The sequence below is a fragment of the Triturus cristatus genome, chromosome 5_2, assembly GCF_964204655.1.
Source record: "Triturus cristatus chromosome 5_2, aTriCri1.1, whole genome shotgun sequence".
Taxonomy (NCBI): Eukaryota; Metazoa; Chordata; class Amphibia; order Caudata; family Salamandridae; genus Triturus; species Triturus cristatus.
The window spans coordinates 423,766,973-423,794,736 of NC_140588.1; the positions used below are offsets into that span (position 1 = coordinate 423,766,973).

The 27,764-nt window shown below is 43.1% G+C and overlaps 1 protein-coding gene across 3 annotated transcripts in view; it reads left to right on the forward strand.

Annotated features, from left to right (window-relative positions):
- FYCO1 (FYVE and coiled-coil domain autophagy adaptor 1) overlaps positions 1 to 27,764 on the forward strand; it is a 785,579-nt gene that overhangs the window by 136,553 nt on the left and 621,262 nt on the right. For all 3 annotated transcript variants that reach the window (XM_085607344.1, XM_085607346.1, XM_085607347.1), the window contains exon 4: positions 3,526 to 3,651. In XM_085607344.1, coding sequence (XP_085463470.1) covers positions 3,526 to 3,651 — 126 coding nt within the window. The remainder of the gene's footprint in view (positions 1 to 3,525; positions 3,652 to 27,764) is intronic.

Genomic DNA, 27,764 nt, shown 5'->3' on the forward strand with positions numbered 1-27,764 from the left:
TGGATGCAATTTGTGGTCAATCTGAGAAGTTCTGGAAACTTCACTTTGCTTCTTCTCAAGACGTATTACCGTGGGAATATGTTATTCCTGGCTTATTGGATATCCCTGTATCTGGCTATTCAGTTTGTATAGATTTGTTGCTTTGATGTCTCGCTGGGAAGATGAGCATGAGATCACTGAGATGGTGCAACAAGGGCCGAACACTGTTACATCTTTTCTTTAGAGGCTCAACTCATTGTTCTGACCCTCAGTTCGGACCAAAAAAGGTGAACCTATGCTGGTTTGGAGCAGCACATTTTGATTCGACATGAAGAAAGATGATTGGATGAGCCTTGCTTGGGTTGCCTTTCTCTTTATTACTGGCATCCCTGGATTCTTTGTGTCAGCTTTTCTAAATTCCCACTTCATTTCCTCTGCTACACAAGCAGTTTGCGATGTGTGCAATTCTACAACTAATATTAAGTCAGTACACATCATATGCACTATGTAGTGCTTTGGATGGCAATGGTCCTAAAGACCTTAAGATTTGTGTTTTCCTTCTGGCATAATCTAGTCTGGTGGTTGCATCAGTGTCCCACACACTTGTGGTCAATTTTACAAACCACATTCCTACTTACACCCACCCACGATAATTACATTAATCCAGTCCTGGTGTTTTCCAGAACCCAGGCCTGAGTCTTTTGAATTGGTTGATTCCTTGGTTCTCTGTCACCATACAAGTCAAAGAGGAGCATATAGAAACCTATGTTAAATATAGATTCATTGTGGGATCAGCATCTGGGTATGAACATAGCCTTTTTCTGTGACTCTTGTGTCCAAGGCACCAAATTCTTCTCTTTTAAGATCGAAGCGTACCAAACAGTACAGCTGTTTGGTTTGCTAACAACATCTTAGGAAAATTCGAAAAGCTTCACTGTGAATGCATTTCAACTATTGCTTACTATTGGCTTTGTGGTCGGTAACTCAATTGGCTTGCTTTCTATTTGCTGGCTCTGTTTGTTTTAGGGTGTCCAACTTGAGTTTATTCTTTCCCCTTCCCAAGCCCTGTTTACTGTATTCTTCCACCAGTACTGGATTTATGTAAACAGGCCTTTAAATCTTGTTCCTATCTTGCCACATTTGTGTGCATTCAAAGACAGAATTCGTAAGTCAGGCTCTGTCTTCCAGTGAGCTTGGTGTTTGCTTTTCTTTCCCTGACTTCAAAGTGAGAGAATTTCCGTGACAATTATGCTGGCTACTGGGAGAGTACTTGAGGAAGGCTGTACAATGTGTATTTCTTTCTAGTACACAACAACATTTAAATTTTGGTAAATTAACTGTGTCGATATTCCAGAATTAGAAAAGCAGAAATGAAGCAAATTTTTTGGTAATTTTGAAGTGTGTTTGAAACAAATATTTTAATATCATCAAAACAAATCAGTACACTAAGTGATGTCATTTCCACACCTTATCAATTGACGCTGTATTCTTTTATGAGTAAATCTGTATGTCTGTGTAAATGTAACAGTCATTTCAATTGAAGATGTGTTGTGTATAATGGGAGTGTGCTACCACACAATGCATATTCCACTCTATGCAACTCCACTCTACTCTGCACCACTCCACACTACACCACTCAGTGCCACTCTACACTGCGTCACTGCACTCCATGGTGCACCACTGCAGTCTACACCTTTTCACTCTACACCTCTATACTCTACACCAATTCACTCTTCTCCACAATACTGTACTATGCACCTCTGCGTTCTTTGCCTCTGCACTCTACACCACTCCACTCTGCGTCACTCCACTCTATGCCACTCTACTCTGCAACACTGCATTCTATACCAATGCACTCTTCTCTGTACCACTCCCTATGTCAGTACACTCTATGCCAGTTCACTCTGTGCCTCTCTAATCTACTCTACACCATTCTACACCACTCGACTCTACACCACTCTGCTCTACTGTGTGCCATTCCACTCTAGTCTGAAACAACCTACTCTGTGCAACTGCGCTCAGCGCCACTGCACTCTGCGCCATTGTACTTGGTGCCATTGACTCTACTCTACATGGCTGCACTCTAAACCACTGCAATCTACTCTGCACCACTCTACGCCACTGCACTCTACACCATTGTACTCTGTCACTGCACTCTATGCCACTCTGTTCTACTCTGCACCACTGTACTCTACGCCAATGCTGTCTTATGCCACTTTACTCTCCCTCTGTGCCACTTCACCGCACGCCAATGCACTCTATGCCACTCTACTATACACCACTGCACTGTAGGACAGTGTACTCTGCAACACTGCACTCTCTGCCACTGAACTTTACACCACACCACTCTGTGCCACTGGCCTCTATGCCAACCTACACTCAAACGCTGCACTCTGTGCCAGTGCTCTAAACACCACTTTACTCAAAACCATGTCATGGGGTTGAGATCATGGGGAAATAAAAAAAAATTAAAAATTAAATTAAATTAAACTTACCTTTCCACTGGGTGCCGTCTCTTCTCGGCTCCTGCTCTCCTGCCTCTGACAGGAAACAGGCAACCGGGCAGCGTTGTGATTAGTCAGCACACCGCCCAGCCAGGGGCTAATGGGGTGGCCATGTTCTCGAGAGGACCGACCAAACAGTCTATACACACATCAGGAGTGGGCAAACCACTCCTTCCCTGCCCTCCTCAAAGAGCAGAGCAGCCCCGCCCGCCTGCAATGTGCAAAGCAAACTAAACGTTATTACCATTTTATGTTTGTCTTTATTGCACTGCGAGAAAGCAGTAGGGCAACGCTCCTCTGCCCTAGTGCAGGAGCCGACCCAGGTTATTCCCAGTGAGCTCCACGAGTTTCTGCCCAGTCAGATGCCAGGATATGGCTGGAGGTAGTCCCTCATTTGGTTTGCCAGCTACTGATAGAGGATGGATCGCATGATCAACAAGTTCGGCTTAGGATCTGTTAGCTGACATGTGGCACTACCTTAGGCATGTGAAACGTCATCTATGTATTATGCCTGCGTGATGTGTGAAACATTTATCATCACTGCTCCCCATGTGCAGGGGATATAAATTAACAGTGGTTGTGAACTACCTGCAGAAATGAAGCACACATGGCAGAGGTCGGTTGTATTTGTGCACCAGGTGCAAGTGCAGTACATTTCCTGGGAGAAACTTTTTTTTCATGGTGAACTGTCGTGCAGTCCAGGCAGCTACTGTACTGTTGATTGCACTCGAATATCCGGCTCAATAGGTAAGGGTGTATGTAATTGAGGAAGCCTCTGCCATTATGTGGAAAATAAAGTTTATCTTTATTTAATTTTAAAAACCATGCTAATCGGAATTTACATTCACTGAATTAAAAAACCCAAACACGTGTTTCAAGTGTTTTATAGTAGATGTTAGAAGAGTATGATATTTTTTAATCTTTATTTTCTCAAGGAACATTTGGATAGCGAAATTGATATTGTAAATATTTCCATGAAAGCGATTCTGAAAGTAATTTAGCTGTGGCTTATACTGTTCACTTTTTATCTGATGTTGTCAAGTTTGACCAGAAAGAAAAACTCACCCTCCTCGGAAACAGAAAAGACTATTGGGATTACTTCTGCGACTGCCTGGCCAAAGAGAAAGGAGCTAATGATGGAATCCGTTTTGTCAAGTCTATTTCCGAGGTAAGTTAATCATGGTGACAAACAGCAGTATCATGCTTATCTAATATCAGTAACCAGTTCTACTTAGTACTTACAATAAAAAGATAAAACGAACATTCAATAACACTGAACTTAAAGTTTGTGGTTTTCTCTAGCTAGGATGTCTTTCTGGCAGGATATTTCTTGTTTATGGCTGAAAGCAGAAGCAGTGGCAGAAACAAGCTACACACACCTTGTGGCTCAGAGCTGCTCTTGCTAGACCGCTTCTATCTGGAGGGCAGAACCTGGCACCCTGGCCTCCTGGCCTGTTCCTTATCTCACTTCCCAAAAGATACTGTTTTGTGTCAGTTGTGAACGTTGGTTTTAGTGATTTAATCAAGAGACTTATTTTCAAATAGACAACATACACTCTAGATGACAGTTACTTTTAGAAACCACTGACCTCAGAATCTTCTTTCCATGTATAACAAACTTTCACAGGGGCAATGGTTATCACTTTATATAGTAAAAAAGGTTTATGCTTCATTGAAGGACTCTGAACAGGCGGGGCGTAGCTTGTCAGGCAAACATGGCGGACATGTAGCTCCTTCACTCTGCCTCGGCCTGTAATTAATCCTAAAGCATCCGACACCTGGGGTCGCTTTTAGTCCCAGGATTATTTAGCTGCCAACTGTTGGGACCCCGGGGAAGGCTCCTTTGTGGTGCGGGGAACGTTTGAACCTTGCCTGAATCCACGAAAAAAGCGCTAGTAGTTCCTCTTCCTAAGACTAAAGTACAAGATGCACCCACACCCGCATTTAGGCCCCTGTCCATGCTTGACATGGACTTCAAGATCCTAAGTAAAGTACTGGCCTCTCGATCACTAGCATGCATGCCGGCCTTGTTGCACAGGGATCGAAATGGCTTTATCCTGGCTCGCAATCCCTCACTCAGATGTCTATATCATGTCCTTGTTAACCCGACAGCGCAGACCCTGCCTGAAGCAATGCTTATGTCAGCGGACCTTGAAAAACCCTTCGACATGGTTGGGTTGGATTTTTTAATTGACGTCATGCACCGAATGAGTCTGGATCAAATGGGTCACACTGCTGTACAGTAGTCTGACCGCAAGGGCCAAGATGGGCAATAAGGTCAATCTGATCTCTTCAGAGGCATGAGACAAGATTGCCCATTTTCCCCTCTCCTCTTTGTCTCGGCCATCAGCCTTTGGCGGAACTATGTCACCCTCAAGGTAGAGGCAGTGGCATAGTCGTAGATGGCCTGGAACACATAATTTCTCTTTAAACAGATGATCGCCTGCTGTAACTGTCTGATGGCTATACTGGTGCCCCTGGAGCGATCTGGCAGTTGGAGGAGTTCGGATCGCTTTCAGGCCTGTTGATAAGGCCAAACTTTCCTGTTTCCGATAGCACAGGGCCCTTAACAGCCACTAGACTTTCCTCTGGGTCTAACCTAATCCCTCTCGTCTTTTAGGTACCTGGAGGATCTTTGTAAGGATAACCTAGGTGGGGCCCTCCAATCCCTTAAATCTTGTGTCTCTTTCTGGCGCTCTCTACAACTCCCAGTCATGGGCCGAATAGCCTTATCCAAGATGGTGATGCTTCCATGCTTACTATATTTTTTTTCGAACTTTCTGGTTCGGGTGTTGATTGCCTGGTTAAGACAATTGGATGTCCTCCTTTGTGATCTGATCTGGGGCGGCGGCCGTCAGAGTGTCATTGAACATTCTGCAGCACCCACCCGATGAGGTTGAACTGGGGGCTTCTGATTTCGAGCTGTACTTCTTGGTGGCACAGCTGCAGTGGGTTGCCCTGTGGCTCAATAGGAACACCCGTGACAATTTGAGCCTATCACCTCATCAGGATCCGCTGATCAAACTAGAAGTGGTTATTCCTCGGCCCGAGCGCTGAGCGCTGTTGACGGTGGCTCAGTCTTTTGCCTGTGGCCTGAGGTTTTGGAGAACAGGGAACATCCGGAGGGTGATGTAGGGTCAGAACCCGAAGAGCAATCTGAGTTGGCCGAGAGTAACCTGGAGGTAGAACAGGGTACTGAGATAGAAACAAACGCACACTGTTGGGCTCGAGTTCATTTATTTCCCCCTTCAGGGTCATACTCATCACACACATGGCAGCCCCCCCATGGCAGGTCCTGCACCCCCCCTCCACCTCTCTCCCCTGGATATGGCAGAAACACCCTTCATTCATTGGAACCTCCGCCGACTGATGCCTGCTTACCCACTCCTCATTTGATACCACTTATTCTCTACGATTATCACACCCCGACACAGTTCAGTTTTCTTTTTTACTTGTGTTCATTTCCATGTTTCCCTCCCACCTGACCCGGGGTCTGCAGACAACGGGGACCATAAAAGGTTTAAGCGACTGCAGTAGCTCTGCCTCTGACTCTGGGAGAAGATTATATCGGCCCATTGCTTTGTTTGAGTTAAACAGAATGTCTCTATCACCTTCTGGGGCTGAACTTGAGTGAATATGTTTGATGCTTTGTCAGTTATCAAGTTATGTCTGTGTTCCATGTTTATTTTCTACCACCTAAACTGCCTTACTGGAAAGTGGGTTCTGCATAATGAATGACTGTTCTTACAAAAAATACCAATAAATATATATTGTTTTTAAAAAGGACTCTGACTAGGCTTTAAGGCCCCAATTACAAATTGTGTTCCACACAATTATAAGTGTGCCGGTTTTCCTGCATCCAGATTTACTGGGTTCACTGTCGCCGGAATCAATTTTACTGAACGAAAAATCTCACTGGTAAAAAAAAAGAGTTGCATTTCAGTTTGCACCTGTTCTTAATCCTGCACCAGACCCAAAGCCAGGGCACGTGGGAGCATGTAATCCCACCCCCACCGCCAGCCAACATACTCCACTTCTATCCCCTGCCCTTTATAACATTAAGCCTCCCAGCTCAGGTTTTCTTGCAGACATTTGCCATCTGCTCTAAGGCCCCAAGAATCAGACATTCTGTGCTGGATTTTGCCTGGTCATTCTGGGTTTACAGAGGTATTCTTCATTCAGAGGGCTCTGGCTTGTAATTGCAGGAAGGATTTCGGTACTGAGATTCACGCCAGTATCAGAAATCCCTGCAACCTGGAATGCGGGCACAGAATTCCTCAGAACTTGTATTCTGCCCCGCATTTATAGAGCAGCCCTGTAAAAATGACACACGCAGCAGTGATGCTGATGTTGAGCTTTAAAAATGGTGGGGTGTAATACACCCCCAAATTGTAGCAAGGGAGCTGATCAGGTGAAACTGACTTTCTGAAGGGAGGTTTGAGGTGATTCTCCCCACAGAAATAAATTAAGAAAATAGAGTTAAACAATAAATTTTACAGCACAATTTCCACATACATAAGCTAGCAAGCATTAGCAAAAGCCAATAGGTTGTGCCTTAACAATAAGAGAACTTTGCAGATGCTTACTTGTAAAGCATTGCTTAACTCCATAGCTACTGAGGTTTTCCACCCCTGGTGCTGAGACATTTATTTGATGATTAGGGCATTCGCGATTAGGCTTTCATAGCTTTTGTCCACAAAAGGTATCCAAGCCAAATTTGCGTTCTTTCTTTCAAGCATCCTCAGCATACTAGAGGTACAGAGGGTTTCTAGATTTCCCTAGCAGAAACCGAGAAAATAGCAAACATGTACCCAAAAATAGTACACCCAACTTTCCCTGGTGTCTAGTGGGCAGATTGGGGATAACAAGCATTGGCATAGTCAATAGGTCTTGCATTTGGGACCTTATAAGAGTTTAGCCATGCAACAGTTGTTGTTATTGCACCAAGGATATTCTTCTGCATAACTAAATACTTATAAGGTCCCAAAAGCGAGACCTATTGGCTATGCCAATCAGGCGTGCAACACCCATTGGACTCACAGGGCTTCAGCCCCCCCCCCCGTCGTGTGTGGCAGCCCGGGATGAGACAGCTTCCCGGCGCACACGCAGCCGCACCCGAGCACTTCACAGGTCTTTAAAAGACCATTTGTATGGTAATGAGGCCTCGCTGTTGTTTCACCCCTTCTAAGAGCCCCTGCAGCTCCACTCTGCCTATGGCTTAAAAGATTCAGCCCCCCCCCCGAAATTTTTTCTTAGCCCCCCCCCGAAATTTGGCTCTAGTTGAGCCTCTGATGCCAATGCTTGTTTTCTTAGAATTCTGGAACTGTGATCTTATTTAACCCAGTATAGAACCAGGACTAACAGGTGCTTCCTACCTGGCCAAGGCACTAATAGGTGCTTCGTAGCTGCATTCAGAACCGGCCTTTGCCTAGCTAGCGCTCTGGGCGAAACCAAATTTTGCGTTCTCTCACTCGTCGTCGTTAATTATCTGTGTGTTAAAAACTTTAAAGAGGTAAAATGACATGGGGAAGGAAGGGACTCTATGAGAAGAAGACCAAAACAAATGAGGACACAGGTACCTTCCTAAAAAGTGTTAAAGCACACTTGTGTTTGGAGCTCAGTGTAAGGGATAATATGGTAGGCAGCTCCTGCTTCCCTCTGAAGGACAGCGCCCTGGGCATGGGCCCAGCTCGCCCATGCTAAAGGCCGGCCCTGCCTGCATGTCTTTGTTCTGTGTAGCCCTTTTAATCTTACCAAAACAGAAAGCACCTGTCCTCAACTATTTATCAGGAAATACATTTATAAGGGGGTTGGAACCCCCCCTTCCCCAAACTACGCTCCTGGCTAGGGTGAGACTGACCATCTCTTGCTGACCTGTTCGTCATCCCTGTGTTCTGGCGCAGTACGGAGCGAGGAATGCAAAGAGGTGACAACAAGCCCGGACAGACGGACATCGTGCGCCTGACCTGGGGCTGGCGCCGGTTGTACACCGTGACCTCTATTGGCCCTTGGGATGGGAGGAGGGGGGAAGAGTCCTTTCTCTTTCCGGATGTATGACAAGGAATATCCCGGATATGGCAGGGTAAATAACCATGGCTTAGTAAACTGTGAAGGCCCTCTAAGGTGCGCACACGCTTATGTGCCAGTGACGCGCCAGCAAATGCACGGGGGCAGACACGCAAACTTCATTTCCTGAGTGTGTGTGTGTGGGGTGGGGGGATGCAGCTGGCTGATAAAAGCACAATGCGGGGGGAGTGTGTGCACGCTCCCGCCCCTCTCACGCTGATAGCAAGTAGTATAATTGTGCGTGACAATGCTCTGGGCCACTTGTTAATTAAGGAGTCTTCCCTCTGCATGGGAAGGGCGCGCCTGCTTTGGGGGAGGTGCGCGAGTCCCGACAAAAGACGCGCAAACTCTTGAATTGTTTTTCAGGGGAAGAAGGAGCCAAAATGCAAACACGCATTGTGTAACATCGTGGAAATCGCACCGAGGCCAATTCAAGATCGCACCACACAGATAATACCTTTACGTTGAACTGGCCTTTCTAGTTGACTGTAGCACACACCCACGAGCCGGCCACAGCATTTTAACTGTACAACAAAACCAGTCAGACTCAAGGGGTCAGCGCTGCAGCTGCCCAATGAACGTCTCTCGCTCTGTAGGCAAGCATTACCAAGACAAGCAGGAAGTGGGATAAGGGAGGGGGTGGCAAATGGCGTGTACATTTCGCGGGCGCTTTGATGTTCGCAGTGGCCGCGCGGCTCACTGAGAACATCAAAGCGTCCGAGAAATGTACACGCAGGCTGCCAAATGGTGCGCGCGCCCGGCGCACATGCACTGTGTGAGAGTGATCGCGATCACACATCAAAGCGAAAGTGAAAGCAAACGGTGTGCAGGCTGCCAAATGGTGCGCGCGCATGGCGCACATGCACTGTATTTGGAGGCCTGAAAGCACTCGTTTGCACTTCCAGATCCCCCATTTACAAAAGCTCTTGCGAGAGCAGCGCTAAAGCGCTGTCTCAGGCGACACCTAAAAATGCCCTATTCGCCTCTTGGGGGCAGAGTCTGTACTAACCAGGACTGGAGGTAGCATAGGCCAGGTCCATGGGTGACCCCTCTCTCTTCCCCTAAAATATAAAAATAGTAAAACACTTTTCCCTGGTGTCTAGTGGGCTGCATCGAGGTAAAAGACTGAGGATAATCACCCCAAATATCCTACCTAGAAGTGACAGAAAGACGTTTGTGCCCATGGTAGGGGGGCACAGCTCAGAGGGCTGCTCCGCCCCACCCAAAAAAACTGTACAGACAAAGTTCACTGCTGCTTAGTGGGCTTTCTGCTTCCCACCCCGGGAAGGCAAACTGAGGGTAAACACCGCTTATGTGCAGCCCATGGGGGGTCAGAAAGATTGATTTGCATGGGGGAGCATAGGCTCATACTGAAGTGGCTACTTCTCCTGCAATCGAGGATCCTTGGCTATCTAGTGGTGATCTTGGTGATTGTGTGCCCAGTATGATGCTCAAGCGTAGATCCTCGAGAGCAGTGGTCTTCAAACTTTGTAATGCCGCAGCGTCACAGTAAAAACTAAATTATTGGAGTCCCCCTCCAAATTTGTGCAATTATTCTATTAAACTGGCAATGTTTAAATAATGTCTATACTTATTTCAATATTGCTGTTAATTTCTGTAACCGTTTTAAAAATGCGATCAAATACATGATTGCCAAACAAACTATTCTGGTCAAGCAGGCCGTACTATGGCATAAAGGTATCCACAGTGTGATTATTAGAAATGGGGGTGGGGGTTTTGAAGAATATTTGGAGCCCCCTCTCTTTTTTCATAGGCTTCCAGCTAGAATATAAATGACAAAAGATGCTAGTGATGGCCCATTATAGACTGCCTTACTACCGGTCATTTATTTCAGCTGAAAACAAAGCACTGTTATTAGCATAATGCTTCTTTTGGCCAGTGCCTGCCCCCCCCCCCCCTCCGGGATGATTTGAGCCCCCCCCCCCCCCAGTGGGGCCACCCCCCACTTTCAAGACTCCTGCCCTAGGGAGACATAGCACTGGAAAGGGGGCATTGCCTTCTTGCCAATGCCCCCTCTCCTATCTACATCGGTGCTCAAGAATCAGAGTTACTAATCAAACGTGGAAGCAGACCAAGCCATTAGCATGGTCTGCTTAATTTTTGTTTGACTGTGACATCAGTGCTCTGTATGTGTTGGCATTATAACAAAACAAGAGACAATGCCTCTGATGTTTTCACCTGAAGCATTTTCTTTTCCAGTGCGGAGGATGACCAGTTGACATCCTCCATACCATACACCTTCTGCTGCAAATGCCAAATGAATGAGTGCAGCAGCCGGCCCTCCCCAGTGCCAAAAAAAGCCTTTGTGTGCCAATGCCTGAGCTTTTGTGCAATATATGGAATGTCGGAGATGAAAAAAAAAAGAAAATTCTGTGCTTCAGTCAAAACCTGGCAAATATATACTCGTTACTTTGGTATTACAGACAAGCTGAGGTGGTGAGAATCAACACAGAGCTTGTGTATTTGAGGGGACAAAGCAATAAAACACATGCATTCTGATGAAGTGTTGAATGATAAAGTGTTCACTATATGTCAGCAGTGGAAGGATACAAGTCAGCTAGTCCAAAGAAAGGTAGTGAGGCTATGTTCAACAAGGGTAAGAAGCAAATAAATGAGATGACAATAAAGCTAACCAATGGTAAGCAATGGATAGGCTTTAAGCTCCATGTACGTTTTTGGTATGGTCCACAAGAGGGTTTCGCCTACCACACAACTAAAGGCTGCCTGGTACACAACACCAAAATTCATAGGTTCTGAAGGGATCCTTGTGAAATATATTTCTTTATGGAGAACCAAGCAGCCTGACCCTTTCAGGGCTGAAGTAGGTTTGCCTGGACCAAGAAAAAAAGATAAAGTGGTGGCACAATGAAAATTGCATTTTTCAGTTAGCAAAATGTGCTTAAAATATCTAGAAAGCCGCGTGCTGAACAAACAGGAAACCCAGGTTATCTCACCCAATGTTTTTTTCACAACTTGTTTACTTCTGCTTTGCACTTCCTTTTGTCTGCTAATTTCTCCCCTTCCATGGAGATTGTCAATCATATATATTGACAGAGAATCTCCATCGAAGAGTGAAGAAAAAATAACATTAAAACATAAAATCATAACCTCAGGCAGTAACCAGCAGAGCTAGATAGATTTACAGCCTTGTTCAGCTGTAGCACCATTCTTGTTCTGGAGACAATACAGGTTATGACAGCAGAAAGAATACGCCAATCTTACAAGCTGGGAGTTCAGATAGCACTAGTGACTGTCGTTTAAATATCAGATGTAAATAAATGTTTGGAAATGCAATCATTTTTCCCCTGCCATGGTCTTGACAGTGTATGGATACGAAATCCAAAAAACAGGAAGAGGGAGAGAGAAGCAGAGATTCATTCAGCTTCTTGAGCCAGTACTTAAATGATCAAAAACAATGAATCACTTAAGTCATTTTCCAGAGCCTCTTAGAAATGTTCTTGGTTCTCCACTTATTTGATTAAGTGGGATGAATTATCATAGGGTCTTGGCACCTGAATGTCCCATTCTCCAGGTGTTCATCATCCTCCACCAGGAGGGAGACTGTCTCGTGTGCGACAGTCGTAATAAAGTTATCACCCACAATTCAGATAGTAAAACATCTGTGAGATTGATTACCATTTTGTCATCCATTATTATCTCTTGCTGCTCCTTGTAACTCTCCCACTGATTTCTTCTATTTCTCCTTTTGGCTTTAGCTCCTCTCCTTTGTTTCCTTTTCCTTTTTGTTTTCCTTTGCCCTTCCAATCCTTGTGGTGGTGCACCTGTCCAATCTTAATAAAATTAACTCATCCTGAAATGTCATCTGGCCTCCAATTCTCAAATTATCTTCATGATCAGTATCAGAGCTCAAATTGGTGCTCCTGTCACTCATTGTGACCTCTGGTTTCGATCTGTTATAATCACCCAATCTTCGCCTTCTCATACTGTCAAACCTCCTGACGAAGATGTTCTTCTGACCAGTCTCATAGTCATCTCTGTCTCTGTTGAATGTACATGCAATTTTTCTGATTTATTGCATCTACCATAATGTTTAATTTCTCTTTCCTATTCTTGGTCAATGTTTGAAACGTATCCTTGTCAGTCTCTTTTTCAGTGGATTCACAAAGTTCCTTGATCTGTGCACATAGTTCATCTTTCTCCATTTCAGCACACTTAATCAGGATATTCATCATACCAGCAGATCTGTTGGCATCGTGTTCTGCTAATTCCTTAAGTATATTAGGGAGTGGATTCTCATAACACGTAGTGATTAGTATCCATTGACCTCAAGGTGCTCTGCCCACTTCTAAATATTTTTTTTAAGATTCACTTTTCCACCATTTGGTAAGTTCTTCTCTTTTTAACTTTTCTAGTAAGCAAAATGTGCTTTAAAGACTTTCTCTAGTTTTCAAATTTGAAGGTCCTGCATTTCCTTCACATGTCTGCTGTCAAAGCACTACTGAATATTTTGGCAGTACGATTCTGTTGAGTACAAAAACAGTGCACCTCAGCTATTGGATGGGTTTGTTAAGGTTTTGTCCAGTACTCCAATCAATTTGAATCATATGTCTGTTTCAGATAGCTACTGTAAGCTGACCTATTTACCATAATGCTAGTAATGAATATATATCACGTAATGTCCAATACAGTACACTTGTAAAAACACGTCCCTCCAACAATTACATAAAGTTATAAAGGTCATGTCAAGTTCAGCCAATGTTTGGAAAAAAAAGCTAATATAAGTTGATTTGTAAGCTCTGTACAAATGATCAATTATAAGGCAGATGCTTTTAATTAATCTCAGGGACTGAGAAAAAGAAGGAGGTTAAGGCATGCATTGTGATTTACAAATAGCTACTTTCACAAATTTCTACAGAGGCAAAGGGAATATTTAGAGGTGGTAGGGATGACTATTCTGTACTAAAAACGTTAAGGAAGTGCATTATAGTCAATTGCACTGTAAAATACAGTGAATTGGACAGCTGCTACCTGTTGACAGAGTACTCTAGATAAGTTATTCTTTTTTTGTATATTTTTAACATGTATTAACTACACTCCCAATTCATCTGTGTGCAGCTATAGCTTTCTACTTCACCGAGTCTTATTTCATCCTCTTTCTCTCTCTGTCTTAGTCCTTTGCCCTCTTGCCTGTGAATTTTCTGATGCTCTATTTCAGTCTGTTAACCTCTCAATCATTGGTCTATCTTTTTCACTTTGTATCCCTGTGTTATAATCTGATTTTCTGCTTCTGTGTCACACTCTTTTCTCATCTCCCCTACAATCCCACACCCTCCTTCTCTTCTGTAGTTCATCATCTCTGTGCATCAATAACCTCTCATCATTAACCTCTCTCTCTGACTCTTACTCATCTTTTGTCTTTCTTTTCTCTCATTTCTCAGTATTTCAGCAGATTGTCCCTGTCTTGTATGTGTTTTTTTCTATTTCTGTGACTCTCTCTTTCCCTCTCTTTCCCTCTCACATCTCTCTTGCTCTCACCCAGTATCACAATTTCAAATGTTCTCTCCTATTTTCTTCCATCACTGGTTGTCTTTCCCTTTGATTGTCTTACTCTCTCTCAAAGTCTCTCTTTGTAGTGATATCTGACATTAGATAACACATGATTTTATATTACAAAAACAAAATGACAGTCCTTAATCCACAAGTTAGTTTTTCTCTTTGAATAATGTTTCTACTTGCAGTCTAATTTGTACATACAGAACAGTATAAATAACATTGAATGTTAAGCCCGAATGTTTCTGCTTGCAGTCTAATTAGTACATACAAAACAGTATAAATAACATTGAATGTTAAGCCTTGTTAACATTTATGTATTAGCTGATTGCTTAAAACCATTTGACAAAAAGTCATCTATGTTACTATTTGCAAAGAAGTTTTAGATTGCACAATGTGTATTTTGTCACCTATGCAGTCACATATCCCTGCTCTCTTTCCCTGTCTCTCATGCACTCTTTCCTACTCCAATACCCTCCCTTCAGTGCCGATCTCTATCTCTGACACTCTTTCTTACTTCTCTACCCTTCCTCTTTCAACTGTCTACATTCATGTCTATATACCTGTTCTTCTATCTTCTATAGTTCTACTGTACTTACACTCTTTCACCTTCTTTCGATCTGCATTTTCTCATGCTCTGTTTTTACTTACTCATCCCTTTACTCAGTAGCACTTTGATTCACTTTGTATTCCACTAGCATCAGCTGATTTGATGCATTCATGTCTCAACTTTTTCTAACCTCCTTTTTGTTCTCATTCCTGCTTTACGTCTTTCACCAACATTATCTATTTTTCATCTCTCCTTAACTTACCCCCCCTGTCTGACCCTCCATCACCGTTGCTGACTACTGTCTCCCCTCTGTCTCTCAGCTGTACTTCCATATACTTATGTGTTCTCACTCACTTTCCTTCTACACCTCTTTTTATATCTCATATCTCTCCTCTTCTCACCCTTTCAATCTGTGTTCTCTCTATCATTTTCTACCATCTCTACCTGTGTTTCTTCTTCCAATCTCTCTCACTTTACCTCAGTATCCCTCAATGCATTGATTTCTGACATTTGTTGTCAAGTGACTTCTTATTAGTAACAATACAATAACTGCTCTTAACTATCAAATGATTGTATCACTTTAAAGATTCGTATGTAGAGGATAGTGCAATTAACAATGGATTTTAGGCCTTTTTTCAGGTTGCTGAAAGACATGCGAAAACGTAAACTATGTTAGTGGTTGCAAAAATGTTAGGCCTTGTTAGTAGGTGGATAGTTGTTGGTTGTTGAAAGACATTTGAGAAGGTAAACTATTTTGCTTGTTACAAGCATATTTTGGAAATAACGTTTTCTATTGTATCCCCAGTACAGTCTATGTTATTCGCATATGTGTGTGTCCCCTTTTCTATAGGCCTTTCTCTTTGTCTCTCTCCCTCTCTCTTTCCTTCTCTGTGTCTCTTTCAAACCACCCCGCTCACCTGTCTTTTTTTATTTATCTCTGGTCTTATTCCTCTTACTTTGTCTCACTCTATTTTAGGGCTCTTTCCCATTTTTTGTCATACTCTGTATTTCTCACATTTTCTGTCTGTCTCTCCTTTTCGCTACCTATTCATTTGTCAGAATATCTGTTGTTATCTCTCCCTCACTTGTTCCCTATATCTTCTGTTGCTGTATGTCTCTCTCTTGTCACAATTTGTTAGTAGCCTTCCTTGTACCTCCCTTTTGAAATGCTGGGACTCTGTCTTTCATTCTCTTTTTTACTTTTATTTGAGTCTCATTACTGTGCTACCTTTCTTTGCATGTTTGTGGCTTCATATCTGTGTGCTACTCACTGCTCATCTCCAACCATCTTCTCTGTCAGTCACTCTTGCATTTTGCTTCTTTCTCGTGTTTTGTACCATGCCACCCTCTCTTGCCCTTTCCCTTACTTTCCCTTGCAGTGTTCGTTCTTGCATTGATTAGTGATATGGTTTAACATTTGATTCCACATTGCTGATAGAAAAACATGGTCATTAAATGTGAAATGAGTTTTTTAATTTGAAGCAGGTTTCCACAGTCTTTTTAGTAGTTAGAGGAAAATATAATTTATAATGAATGTTAGGTCTTCTTAACAGTTAGTTGTAAGCTGATAGCTAAATGAAATAAAAAACATATTTGTATATTCATTGAACGTTTCCTTTTTCTGTTTCTCAATTGCTAGTTTTGTTGTAGTCTGTGTCCCCGCACTTTTACTCTCACTTGACCTTTGTTGTCATACTGTTTTATTTTTTCATTCATCTTCTTTTCATTCTCACTCTGTCTGTGACTGACGTTTCCACTCCTCTTTAAATAAAACATACTAATATTCATAAATGCTCGCAAAGAACAGATTGAGAAAAAAAAGATTACCAGGAATGTTACTTAACTTAGAGTGAAAATGTAAAAGAATCAAAAATAGGTAAACACATTATACAAAACTGAAAATGTACAGCCTGAAGATAATTAAGGTTATGTCAGCGAAGGAAATAAAAATGAAATGTAAACTCGTAGAAAGCAAAATACTATGTGCACAATTGTATTTGCAGCACCTAAGACACAGAAACATTCAAAACAGACAAGAGAAAGAGTGTTCTATTCTAAAATGCTAACAAAAGAATAAAATTGAAATAGGAGAAGGAAAATGAAAGAACTCAAGCAGAACTATTTTCATCATAATGTGGTGGATATTCAAATGTATGAAAACATTACATATATTATAGCAATATATACACTAAACAGTATGTTGAGGGCATTGTTGAAAATGAATTTTAAATGAATTGAAGAGTTTGTATCCTCATCTTTCACAAGTTGAAGCCATTAAACGGATTGGTCATAAAACTAAGTAAATTCCAAATACAAAGTCAGAAAGTTGATCAAAGAAACGTATGTAAAATCTTTAAAGGAGACCCGACACACACCTCCAACATGAAACATTTCTTAAATAATGAAAGCTAAACATAGAATGAAGATGTAAAGCTTGTAATAAAACCCATCAGTGGAAATGTAGTATGGTCTATAATATTAGGCAACAATCCATAAACAATGTAAGAATCGTATTGATTAATTACTTGATGGCAAGTTTCAAACCAAAGATAGACATTCTACAGAAATGGATCCATGTGAAGTGTCCAAATATTCTGACTACCAAGAGTACCCTCTAACCTGTCTATTCCCTCAACTGTATAACAGTATATTTCAAATTAAATCACATTATACTCTTCTGAAAAAGTTCAGCCCAAGAGATATCATCCCTAACTGCACAAAGGTACCCTAGGAAGCATGTGCCTTTGAGAATAGTTGCCCTTGCTCACCAGTAGGTAACATGCTTCATGATTGAGCTGTACTCCTTGCGAGGCCGGCACTGCATTGCCTGGCAGGCCCCGCTAAAGGGCACTTTACTGGAGATCTTTTAGCTTGACATTTAAAACTACTTGCCAAGCCTTAAACTCCCTTTTTATTACACATAAGTCACCCCTAAGGTAGGCCGTAGCTAGCCCATAATGCAGTGTGCTATGTAAATAAAAAGTAGGACATGCTCTGTTAAGTTTTGCATGACCTAGTAGTGACCAACACCCATATTTGTTTTATACTACTGTGAGACCTACTCTTCTCATAGGTTAGCATTGGAAGTTCCTTAATAAACTTTAAAGCTTTAATTCCTCATTAGAAAGGAATATCTGCATCATGTTTTATATCTTTGGAATGCTGATGATAAATCTTCTTTACTATTAAAGATGGACACAACATTACTGTTTAAGAAATGCCACTTTTAGAAAGTGCTAAACTATATAGGGTTAGGCCCATAACCAGTAAGGCTAGGCCAACTATATTATCAACCAACTACATACATGCTAGCACTGATGTCAATTCAACCTTTCATTCAAAACCCATGATCACACATTTCATTTGTAATGACCATATATTTATTTATTCATGATTAACTTATGTCATTGTTTTTTTATTGTCAAAAACTGAGACATTTTTTAAAGGAATAAATTATTCATCAATTTGAAACAACCAATTTGTCACAACACATTACAATGAACAGAGACAAAGATTACAGTATTTACAACAGTAAAAAAGTTCACTTAGACAATACACAAACTATAAACACATATTAGCAAAACTATTTGTTGCTCAGGTTCTGTATTAGTGAAAAAATAGCTTTGAAACAAAAACAGCCCTTAGTGCCAAGTAAACTGTAGTACTGAAAAATCTACCAGTAGGTATCTGCATGCTCTTTCTGCCCTCTACAGAAGGTGATTAACTTTACCTGCAAAACTGTTATTAATCTTCCTACAGAAAGCCCAATCTGAATCCACCATCACTATGTTTACTTGCTATGTAGAAAGTGCAAAACATGAGGTATTTTTCCTTGTACATTGGTCAAAAAATGAATTTAGCCAGCTCTTAATGGAGCCCATAGAAGAGTTTTACTATCCACAGATAAATTAATAATCATAGTTGATGTAAATTGCCTTCTCATTTTATTTTTAAAGGTACCTACTGTTCTTGCTGATTATAATCTTATTGGTATTTCTAGTGAATTTACTATATGCTTGTAATACATGTCGTATTAAAAGAAACTAATGTTCGAAGATCTCTGTTTGTCTTGCCGTCATGTATTGTTAAGTATTAGTTGATATTATTATTAGAAACGTATAATGCGCACAACTATCCCTAGGGATTTGCCTGTGCAGAGCGGCTAAGGGGGGTGCAGAAGGGAAGTGAATTAAAAAGCCAGGACTTCAGGCAAGGAGTGTGCAGCAGTTCCTCGGAGAATCTGAAAGAGAATTCCATAATTTAGGGCCTAGATAAGTAAAAGCGCGACCTTTCATGTAACACAAAAGGAACCTAGGCATCATGAACAAGGCCCGATGTGAGGATCTCAGGGAACGAGAAGGATGATATAGAAGTTCCGAATCCTGTATGTAGTGAGGACCAAGTCCGGTCTTCGCCTTAAACATGTATCTAGCGCTTTGAATTTGCTCCGATTGCAGATCGTGAACCTATGCACCTCATGGAGAAGATTTGAAACTGAAGCAGATTTGGGCTTATGGTTAAGAAGCCTTGCAGCAGCATTCTGCACAAACTGCAGCTGACCGATTGTGGCTTTGTCGTCTCCTAAATAAATTGCCATAATATAATCTAGAGATCAATAGGGCCTGAATCACAGTCCTTTGCGCAGAAGCGGGGATCAACCAAAGGATCTTTGTTAGCCACTTGAACACTGCAAAACAAGTGACCGTCGTCTTAGCCACTTGCTGATTTATAGATAATGTGTCATCCAGAAGGAAGCCCAGGTTGTTGACCTTTAAGGATGGAGTAGGTAGAGCACCTAAGGAAGCAGACCAGTGTTGTGGGCCCCAGGGAGCAGGGTTCTTGCCTAAAATAATAACCTCCGTTTTTTTCTCCATTAAGCTTGAGTGAGTTGTTATTCATCTATAGGGAGATATGACTCAAGCCCAAACTGAGATTATGAGCAGATGACAGAGTAAAGATGATCTGGGTGCCCAAATTTAACATCACGAAGATAAGGGATTTATATCCAGAAGATCATATTTTTTCGGTCACTGACGATGTTTGATTCCAAGATCTATCCGCTCGGCATTACGTGCCACGTTACCAACTTACCCGATTGCACCACCCCCTATAGCCCCACTAACATTGATAATTGAGAGTGACAGGGGCTCTCACCTTGTATCCAAATTATATAAGTCCTGTTCTGAGCTACGGCCGGTGAAGGATGACACGATACGCACTGCATGGGAACAAGATCTTGGCCGTCCCATCACAGACGACCAATGGGAGAAGTGCTGCAGGGTAACAAGAGAAATCTCCCTCAACAGTAGACATAAACTTATTAATTTCAAGTTCCTTTGCCGACTCTATCACACCCCAGTCATGGCACTCAAGATTGACCCATCCAGACCTCACCACTGTTTGAAATGCCCCACTCCGCACGCAGACTTTGCCCACCTTCCATGAACTTGCCCCAAAATACAGACATACTGGGAACACATTCACAACACGCTGGGATACATGACGACACTGATACTTATCCCTATTCCAGAAATTTCACTCCTGGGGTACATAGTTAATTTTCTAAAAAGATTAGAAGATTTTCCGCCGTTGGGCTACTACTTGCTAAACGTGAGAGTGCACTGCAGTGGGGACGACAAACTACATCTACCTTGCAGGGATGGCTCCGTAGCCTGGCTTATTGCAATGTAAACTATGAACTATACGCTAACCTCATGCCAATTTCTTCACGCCCCAAATACATATGCGGTCCCTATAAGACGTACATTGAACGGGAACGTCAGAAATCTGCCTCCAAGTAGAAAGTGGCTTAGTTCCAGAGGGTGTGGGATGATGGAGCAAGACTCCATGCATATTATTCAGTATATGTGACGGTGGTGACCGCTACATAAGTAATGCTAGACGTTGTGGGCTGGATGTGCAGAACTTTTGCAGTTTTGGGAGGAGGGACGGAGGGACCGGAGGGGCGAACACGTACAAGTTCCGTTACTATGACTAACGTACCTGCTGCTGTGCCTAGGCTTAATTTTATGATGATGTATATTTGAGATAAGTGTTTCACGTCGTGATCTTTGACAGTATATAACCACGCATCATATTTGTTCTTTGAAAAATAAAATGTATTAACAAAAAGATGATCTGGGTGTCATCAGCATAACAAGAAAGGAACAAGCCACTACTCTCTGCTACATACACCAAAGGGCGGAAATAGATATTAAACAACATTGGGTTCAACATAGAACCCTGTGGGACTCCAAAAGAACGGGCTTGTATTTTGCACCTGGCAGTAGAAGAAAAAACCTGAAAAGACTGATCCTTAAGAAAGGATCAGAGCCACTTGCGCTATGCCATCAAGGCCAAGTGCTATCAATCTTTCCACCAAGATGGAGTGGGACATGGTATCAAATGCTGCGCTAAGGTCTAATAAAATAAGCATGGCTCCCTCATCCAGGCCCTGACTCAGAAGCTCAGCTACACCCAAAAGGGTGGATTCAGTACAGTGTCTAGCACTGAGATGGATGGAGAAAGTTCTGAGCTTCCACAAATGAGGTCAGCTGGCCGTTGACCTGTTTCTCCAAAATCTTGAAGAAAATGGGTAACAGTGAGATGGGGTGGAAATTTGACAAATTATCCAGGTCCAAACTAGCTTTTTTCAGGAGTGGAAGGACCATAGCATGTTTCTACACTTGAGGGACAAACCTCTCCCAAAGTGAGGCATTAATAAGATCCATAATCAAAAGTAGCAGGCTAGAATACAATTGACTGAGCATGCGAGTCGGTAAAGGATCCAGCGAGGAGCCTGACTTTGTAGACTGAAGAATAGATTTGAAAGACTCAATGTCCAAAAGGGACCATGTACTAAGTTATGATGAACGGCCAGCGGTAGTCCGGAATCTTTTACTAGCTACCAAAGAGAGATTCTGAGCATCGGTATTTACAGCAATATCATTCAGTTGTATGCTCTGTGCAGTCACTAATCAATTAAGTGTGGATATTTTCCACTTTTTGAGTAAAGAACAGGGCAAGCTCCTCGCATTGAATTTGAGAAAGCGAAGGAGTGGGAGGCAGATTACAGGAGTCAGATAATTCTTTAATCACTTTAAAAATGGTTTTGGAACAGTTTTGAGCGCTTAGAATTTTACTTGAATATAAAGCTGCTCGAGCAGATTTACAGAGTCCACAATATTGCATACCGATGCTCCATAACTGATTTTAATGTCCTCCACATAGGACTCTCTCCAAAGCTGTTCTAAGACCTTGCATTGTTTCTTCTCAAGTCTTCGCATTTCATTTAACCAAGGTGCTGGTGGCAGAGAGCGGCCTAGATGTTTTGTAATGGCCGGTAGACTTTCCTCCATAAGCCAGCAGTGAATCTGATCGTGATCCCTGACCGACAGTTTTATATCAGGCCTGGTACCATGGAGTAGTTTGTTAAAAATAGGAGTATTTAACTTGGACCACTTATATACACAGTGTATATATACAGTGAAGCAAAGCAGTTGCACAAGGTTGGTAGTTCAGTACTGGTGTAATTAGTGTCTAATTACTACATACATTATAAGTTAGTGTATGGTAAATGGGAAACAATGTGTTCGAGGCATATGAGCTGTAGATCATATGCTTATGCATAGCTCGCCAACTAGTGTTGGGTCCAGATGTTTGCACTTTGTTTTTGTTCGAAGAAGTCTTTCCATTCACGAGGTAGGTGGCTCCTCCTTTCGGTGATAGTGCGCATGGGTATCGACTCCATCCTAAGATTGTTTTTTTCCGTCATCGGGTTTGGATGTGAATTGCTGCGCTCTGGGTCGGTACCGTTTTCAGACCCTTTCGACGCGCAATCCACTACCCTCGATGCTATCGATCACGGTTCCCCATTCGACGTGCATCGTCTCTCCTCGTAAAACCTTAGATCGCGAAAAACGTGGCAGGCCATCGGGCCTACCCACGCCAACCTTGCTGGCAGTCGATGGAACGGACTCCCTTCAAGGTATGTCCCGGTTGTCATGCTAAGTTTCCACGCACCGACTTGCACGAAGTGTGCAACCTCTGCTTGTCCCCGTAACACAACAAGAGCGGCTGCGACGCGTGTCAATATTTCCGATCGAAAACAACACTTTGTGACCGTCTGGCTCAACACCACGAGATTCAACACCACAGCGGCTCCGTACCGGACATCATCAGCGAAGATTCTAACATTAACAACAAGCTCAAGGAGCCTAAGAAGAAGAACTGATCTCTGCGTCCGAATCCGACTCCCAACATGGAGGAAGAGGAGCAGGTTACTCTGGGTCAGCGTACCGTGAGTAAAGATACCCCTTTGCCCCCTCAACCTAAAACAAAGGTTCTGGTCCCTCCTCAGCCCTCGAGCCAAGAACGGCACCGACAAAACGTTTATGACGCCCCACCCTTGGCCCGGCTCCGAAACACAAAGAGAAGCCTTTGGGCTCAGGCCGGCCCATTCTGGCACCGAACCAACACCTTTGACGCCAAAACACAAGTCCAGGCACCTGTTGTTCACAATACCACCGTTGACCAAGATTCCACCTATGACACTGAAAGGCTCGAAGCCGAAACCTTCAACGCCGAAACCGGCACATAAACCTGAAACAGGACATATTCATGCCACTCTTCCAAAAAAACTGAAGATTGACCTATTAGAGGACTACCACATTCCTCTAATAAAAAAGAGTGTGGGTACTAACCCTTCTTCCCCTCATATTCCACCCCCCTCTCCCACTGATCCCAACTTGCTCATCACACCATTAAATTCACCACCACCACTTTCACCTGACCCACAGGATGAAGGGGATGGGGATCGGGATGAGTATCGGGATAGGTCACAGGACACTGACCCTTGGGAGGATTATCATACAGATCCAAACACAGGCAACGACCCTGATTTGTATCCCTCCATACCCTCCCACCTGATGACAACATTGGATACATTGAGCTCCTTAACAGGGCTGCTCAATATCATGGGGTAGAGCTCCATAAGGAACCTTTAGAAGAGGATTTTCCTCTTTGAAACGCTTACTTCTTCCCAAAGAGCTACTCCTCACCAATGCTCAAAGGCATGTTAAAACACACAGATGAGGTATTTAAAGATCCTGTAAGGGCAAGGATAATCACACAATGGGTGAATAAAAAATATAAACCTGCTCCCACCGACCCCGTTTACGTTAGAGGTCAGCTGCAATTAGACTCTCTTGTAGTCTCCAACGCTCGCAAGAGAGCGAATTCACAAACCACAGGCGCGGCTCCTCCTCCTGATAAAGAGTCTAAACTTATTGAATCCTCGGGCAAAATAGTGGCTTTACAGGCAGCAAATCACTGGCGCGTTGCCAACCCACAAGCTCTGTTGGCTCGTTAGATAGGCCTCATTATGATGAGTTAGAAAAACTCATACAATATGTTCCTGATGAATACAAATCTAAGGCTAATGACCTTATTCAGGAAGGTAAACTTATCTCCAATAAATCCATTAGGTGTGCCTTAGACACAGCCGGCACAGCAGCTCATGCAGTCAACACCAGTGTACTCTTACGCAGGCATGCTTGGCTGAGAATATCAGGCTTCAAGCCAGAGGTACAAACCTCCATCCTTAAGCAGCCATTCGATAAGGAACATCTCTTTGGCCCAGCTGTTGATACATCGCTGGAAAAGATGAAAAAGGATACTGAGGTCGCAAAGTCCGTGGGGGCTTTTTCAGTTACCTACCAATAGGGGGTTCCTTTCGCCGCTCCTTTTATAGGGGAGGTTCAAAAACTGTGTCCACCGAAAATCCCTCCCCTCTTACAAGGGCAACAACCAATCCCCCTCTTCAAGAGGTTATTTCAGAGGAGGTTTCAAAGAAAACAAGGGTAAGGGAAGAAGCAGATGTAACTCTACCCGCACTTCCCCCGCAAACAAACAGTGACTTCCTTCTGCTATCCCCCGATGACTCCACCCCTGTCGGGGGATGTGTCTCCCAATTCCTACCTGTCTGGAATTCAATCACCTCAGACAAATGGGTACTACAACTTATCCAATATGGTTACTGCCGGGAGCTTACAGACACCCCCAAATATTCTTCCAAGATCACATGCAATGTCACCAGAGCTTCTCACCCTCCTAAAACAAGAGGTTCTCTCTCTTGGAAAAACATGCTATAAAACCAGTCCCATTACAATACTAGGGGAACGGAGTATACTCACTGTATTTTTTAATTCCCAAAAAGGACAGCTCTCTCAGGCCTATACTAGACCTCAGAGAACTAAATCTGTACATTCAGTCAGACCACTTTCACATGGTCACACTCCAACAGGTGCTCTCACTCCTTCAACAAGGCGACTTTCTGTCCACTCTGGACTTAAAGGACGCCTGTTTCCAAATTCCCATTTACCCGGCTCACCGGAAATACCTCAGGTTTGTGGTGGACGGACAACATTATCAATTCAAAGTTCTCCCATTCGGAGTTACTACAGCACCCAGGGTCTTCACCAAGTTTCTGCCAGTTGTCGCGGCTCATCTAAGAAGACAGCACATTCATGTCTTCCCCTACCTAGATGACTGGCTAATAAAAGCCAGCTCGCCTACGCCACACTCGCAAAAAAGTCCAACTGCTTCACCACCTTGGGTTCTCTGTAAACCTCACCAAGTCTCATCTCCAACCATCCAACACACAAGTGTATCAAGGAGCCACAATAGTCACTCAGAAAGCTCTAGCGTATCCAAACCCAGTAAGGATCCACAACATGCAAACTCTAATATCGCCGTTTCAGCCTCAACACTCCTTACCAGCTCGAGTGTTCATGCAATTGCTGGGAATGATGGCATCTTGCATTTTAATAGTTCTTTACGCAAGACTTCAAATGCGTCCCCTACAGGAATGCTTAGTACGTCAGTGAAACAAGGCCCAAGGTCAGTTATCAGATTCAGTGTTGGTGGATGGCTGCACCCATCGCTCTCTGCAGTGGTGGAACATACAAAACCTTTCCAAGGGGAGGCCATTTATCGACCCGGTTCCACAGATAGTGCTAACAGCAGACGCATCGCTCACTGGTTGGGGAAGCTCATCTTCAAAAACATACCATTCAGGGAATGTGGACTCTGCAACAAAACCAACTCCACATAAACCATCTAGAACTATTAGCAATTTTTCTAGCGTTGAAAGCCTTTCAACTTCATTTAGTAGGCAAGGCTGTCCTAATTCGTACAGACAACATAACAGCAATGTACTACATACAAAATCAGGGGGGGACACACTCTCTCCAGCTCTCACAGTTAGCCCAGAGCATCTGGAGATGGCCCATACCTCAAAAAATATATCTCCTGGTAGAACACCTTCCAGGAGTAAACAACCAACTTGCAGATCTGCTCAGTCGGCAACGACAGCAGATCCACGAATGGGAACTCCATCTTCAAGTTCTCCTCCTGTTCTTCCAAATGTGGGGCTTCCCAGAGATAGATCTGTTCCCCCCCCCCACATAATCGCAAAATGCCATAACTTTGCGTCCAGGTATCCACACCCATTGTCCAAAGGCAATGCACTATGGATGAATTGGTCAGGGATATTTGCTTATGCTTTTCCGCCTCTCCCACTTATTCCATTGGTGGTTCGGAAACTCAGACAGAAGTCCCTGATGCCACTCCTAGTTGCACCCACATGGGTCCGTCATCCTTGGTTCACAACCCTGTTGGTGCTATAAGTAGTTCCTCACCAAAAACGACACCTTACTCCCAATCTTCTCACTCAGAACCATGGAGAGATAAGGCATCTAGAACCCAGTCATCTCAACCTTGCCATCTGGACCTGAAATCCTAGAGTTTGGCTATCTTAATCTTCCGCCAGATGCATGAATATTATCAAAGAGACTAGGCGCCCTACCACAAGAGCATGCTAGTGGAAGTGGTTTGTCATTTACTGTAACAACAATCAAATCAATCCGCTAGATGCTTCTATCCAAAACATCATTTGCTATCTATTACATCTACAGCGTTCCAATTTAGCGTACACATCCATACGCTTACATCTTGCTGCAATAGCTGCATATCTACAAAACCGACAGCATTTGTCTCTTTTTAGAGTGCCTGCTATTAAAGCATTTATGGAAGGACTTAAAAGAGTCATTCACCCCGGACTTCCACCTGCTCCAGTGTGGAATCTCAACATAGTTCTTGCAAGACTCATGGGTCCACCTTTTTAGCCATTGCACAAATGTGAAGTACAATTTCTCACTTGGAAGGTAGCCTTACTCATAGCCATTACATCTCTGAGAAGAGTGGGTGAGCTTCAGGCACTAACCATAGAAGAGCCATTTTTACAAATACACCAAAACAAAATGGTTCTAAGAACTAACCCCAAATTCTTACCTAAAGTCATTTCTGCCTTTCATATCAACCAATTTGTTGAGCTACCTGTTTTCTTCCCTCAACCAGATTCAGTGGCATAACATGCTGTTCGCACCTTGGATGTCAAAAGAGCATTACTATACTACCTAGAAAGAACAAAACCATTCAGGAAAACCAAGCAACTTTTTGTTCCACCACATAAAGGCAATCCAATATCAAAATCAGGTATTGCAAGGTGGACAGTTAAGTGCATTCAAATATGCTACATTAAAGCTAAACGCACATTAACAATTCCCCCTAGAGCGCATTCTACATGCAAACTGGGGGCTTCTATGGCATTCTTAGGAAATATACCCATAGATGTCATCTGCAAAGTTGCAACATGGTCTACACCACACACATTTGCAAAACGCTATTGTGTGGATGTGTTAGCAAGACAGCAAGCTAGTGTGGTCCAGGTAGTTTTACGTACGCTATTTCAGACCACTGCAACAACTACAGGTTAGCCACCGCTTTGGAAGATAACTGGTATGTAGTCTATGCATAAGCATATGATCTACAGCTCATATGCCTCGAATGAAAAATGCTACTTACCCAGTATGCATCTGTTCTTGGCATATAGAGCTGTAGAGTCATATGCGCCCACCCTCCTCCCCGGGTACCTTTACCTGTTGCAGTAACATCTTACTTAAATACAATATACATGGACATCTCGCCTTATTACTCTTACTAACTCCATAACCACCCCTTACGGCAAAATAATCTAAGGATGACCATGCGCACTATCACGGAAAGGAGGAGTC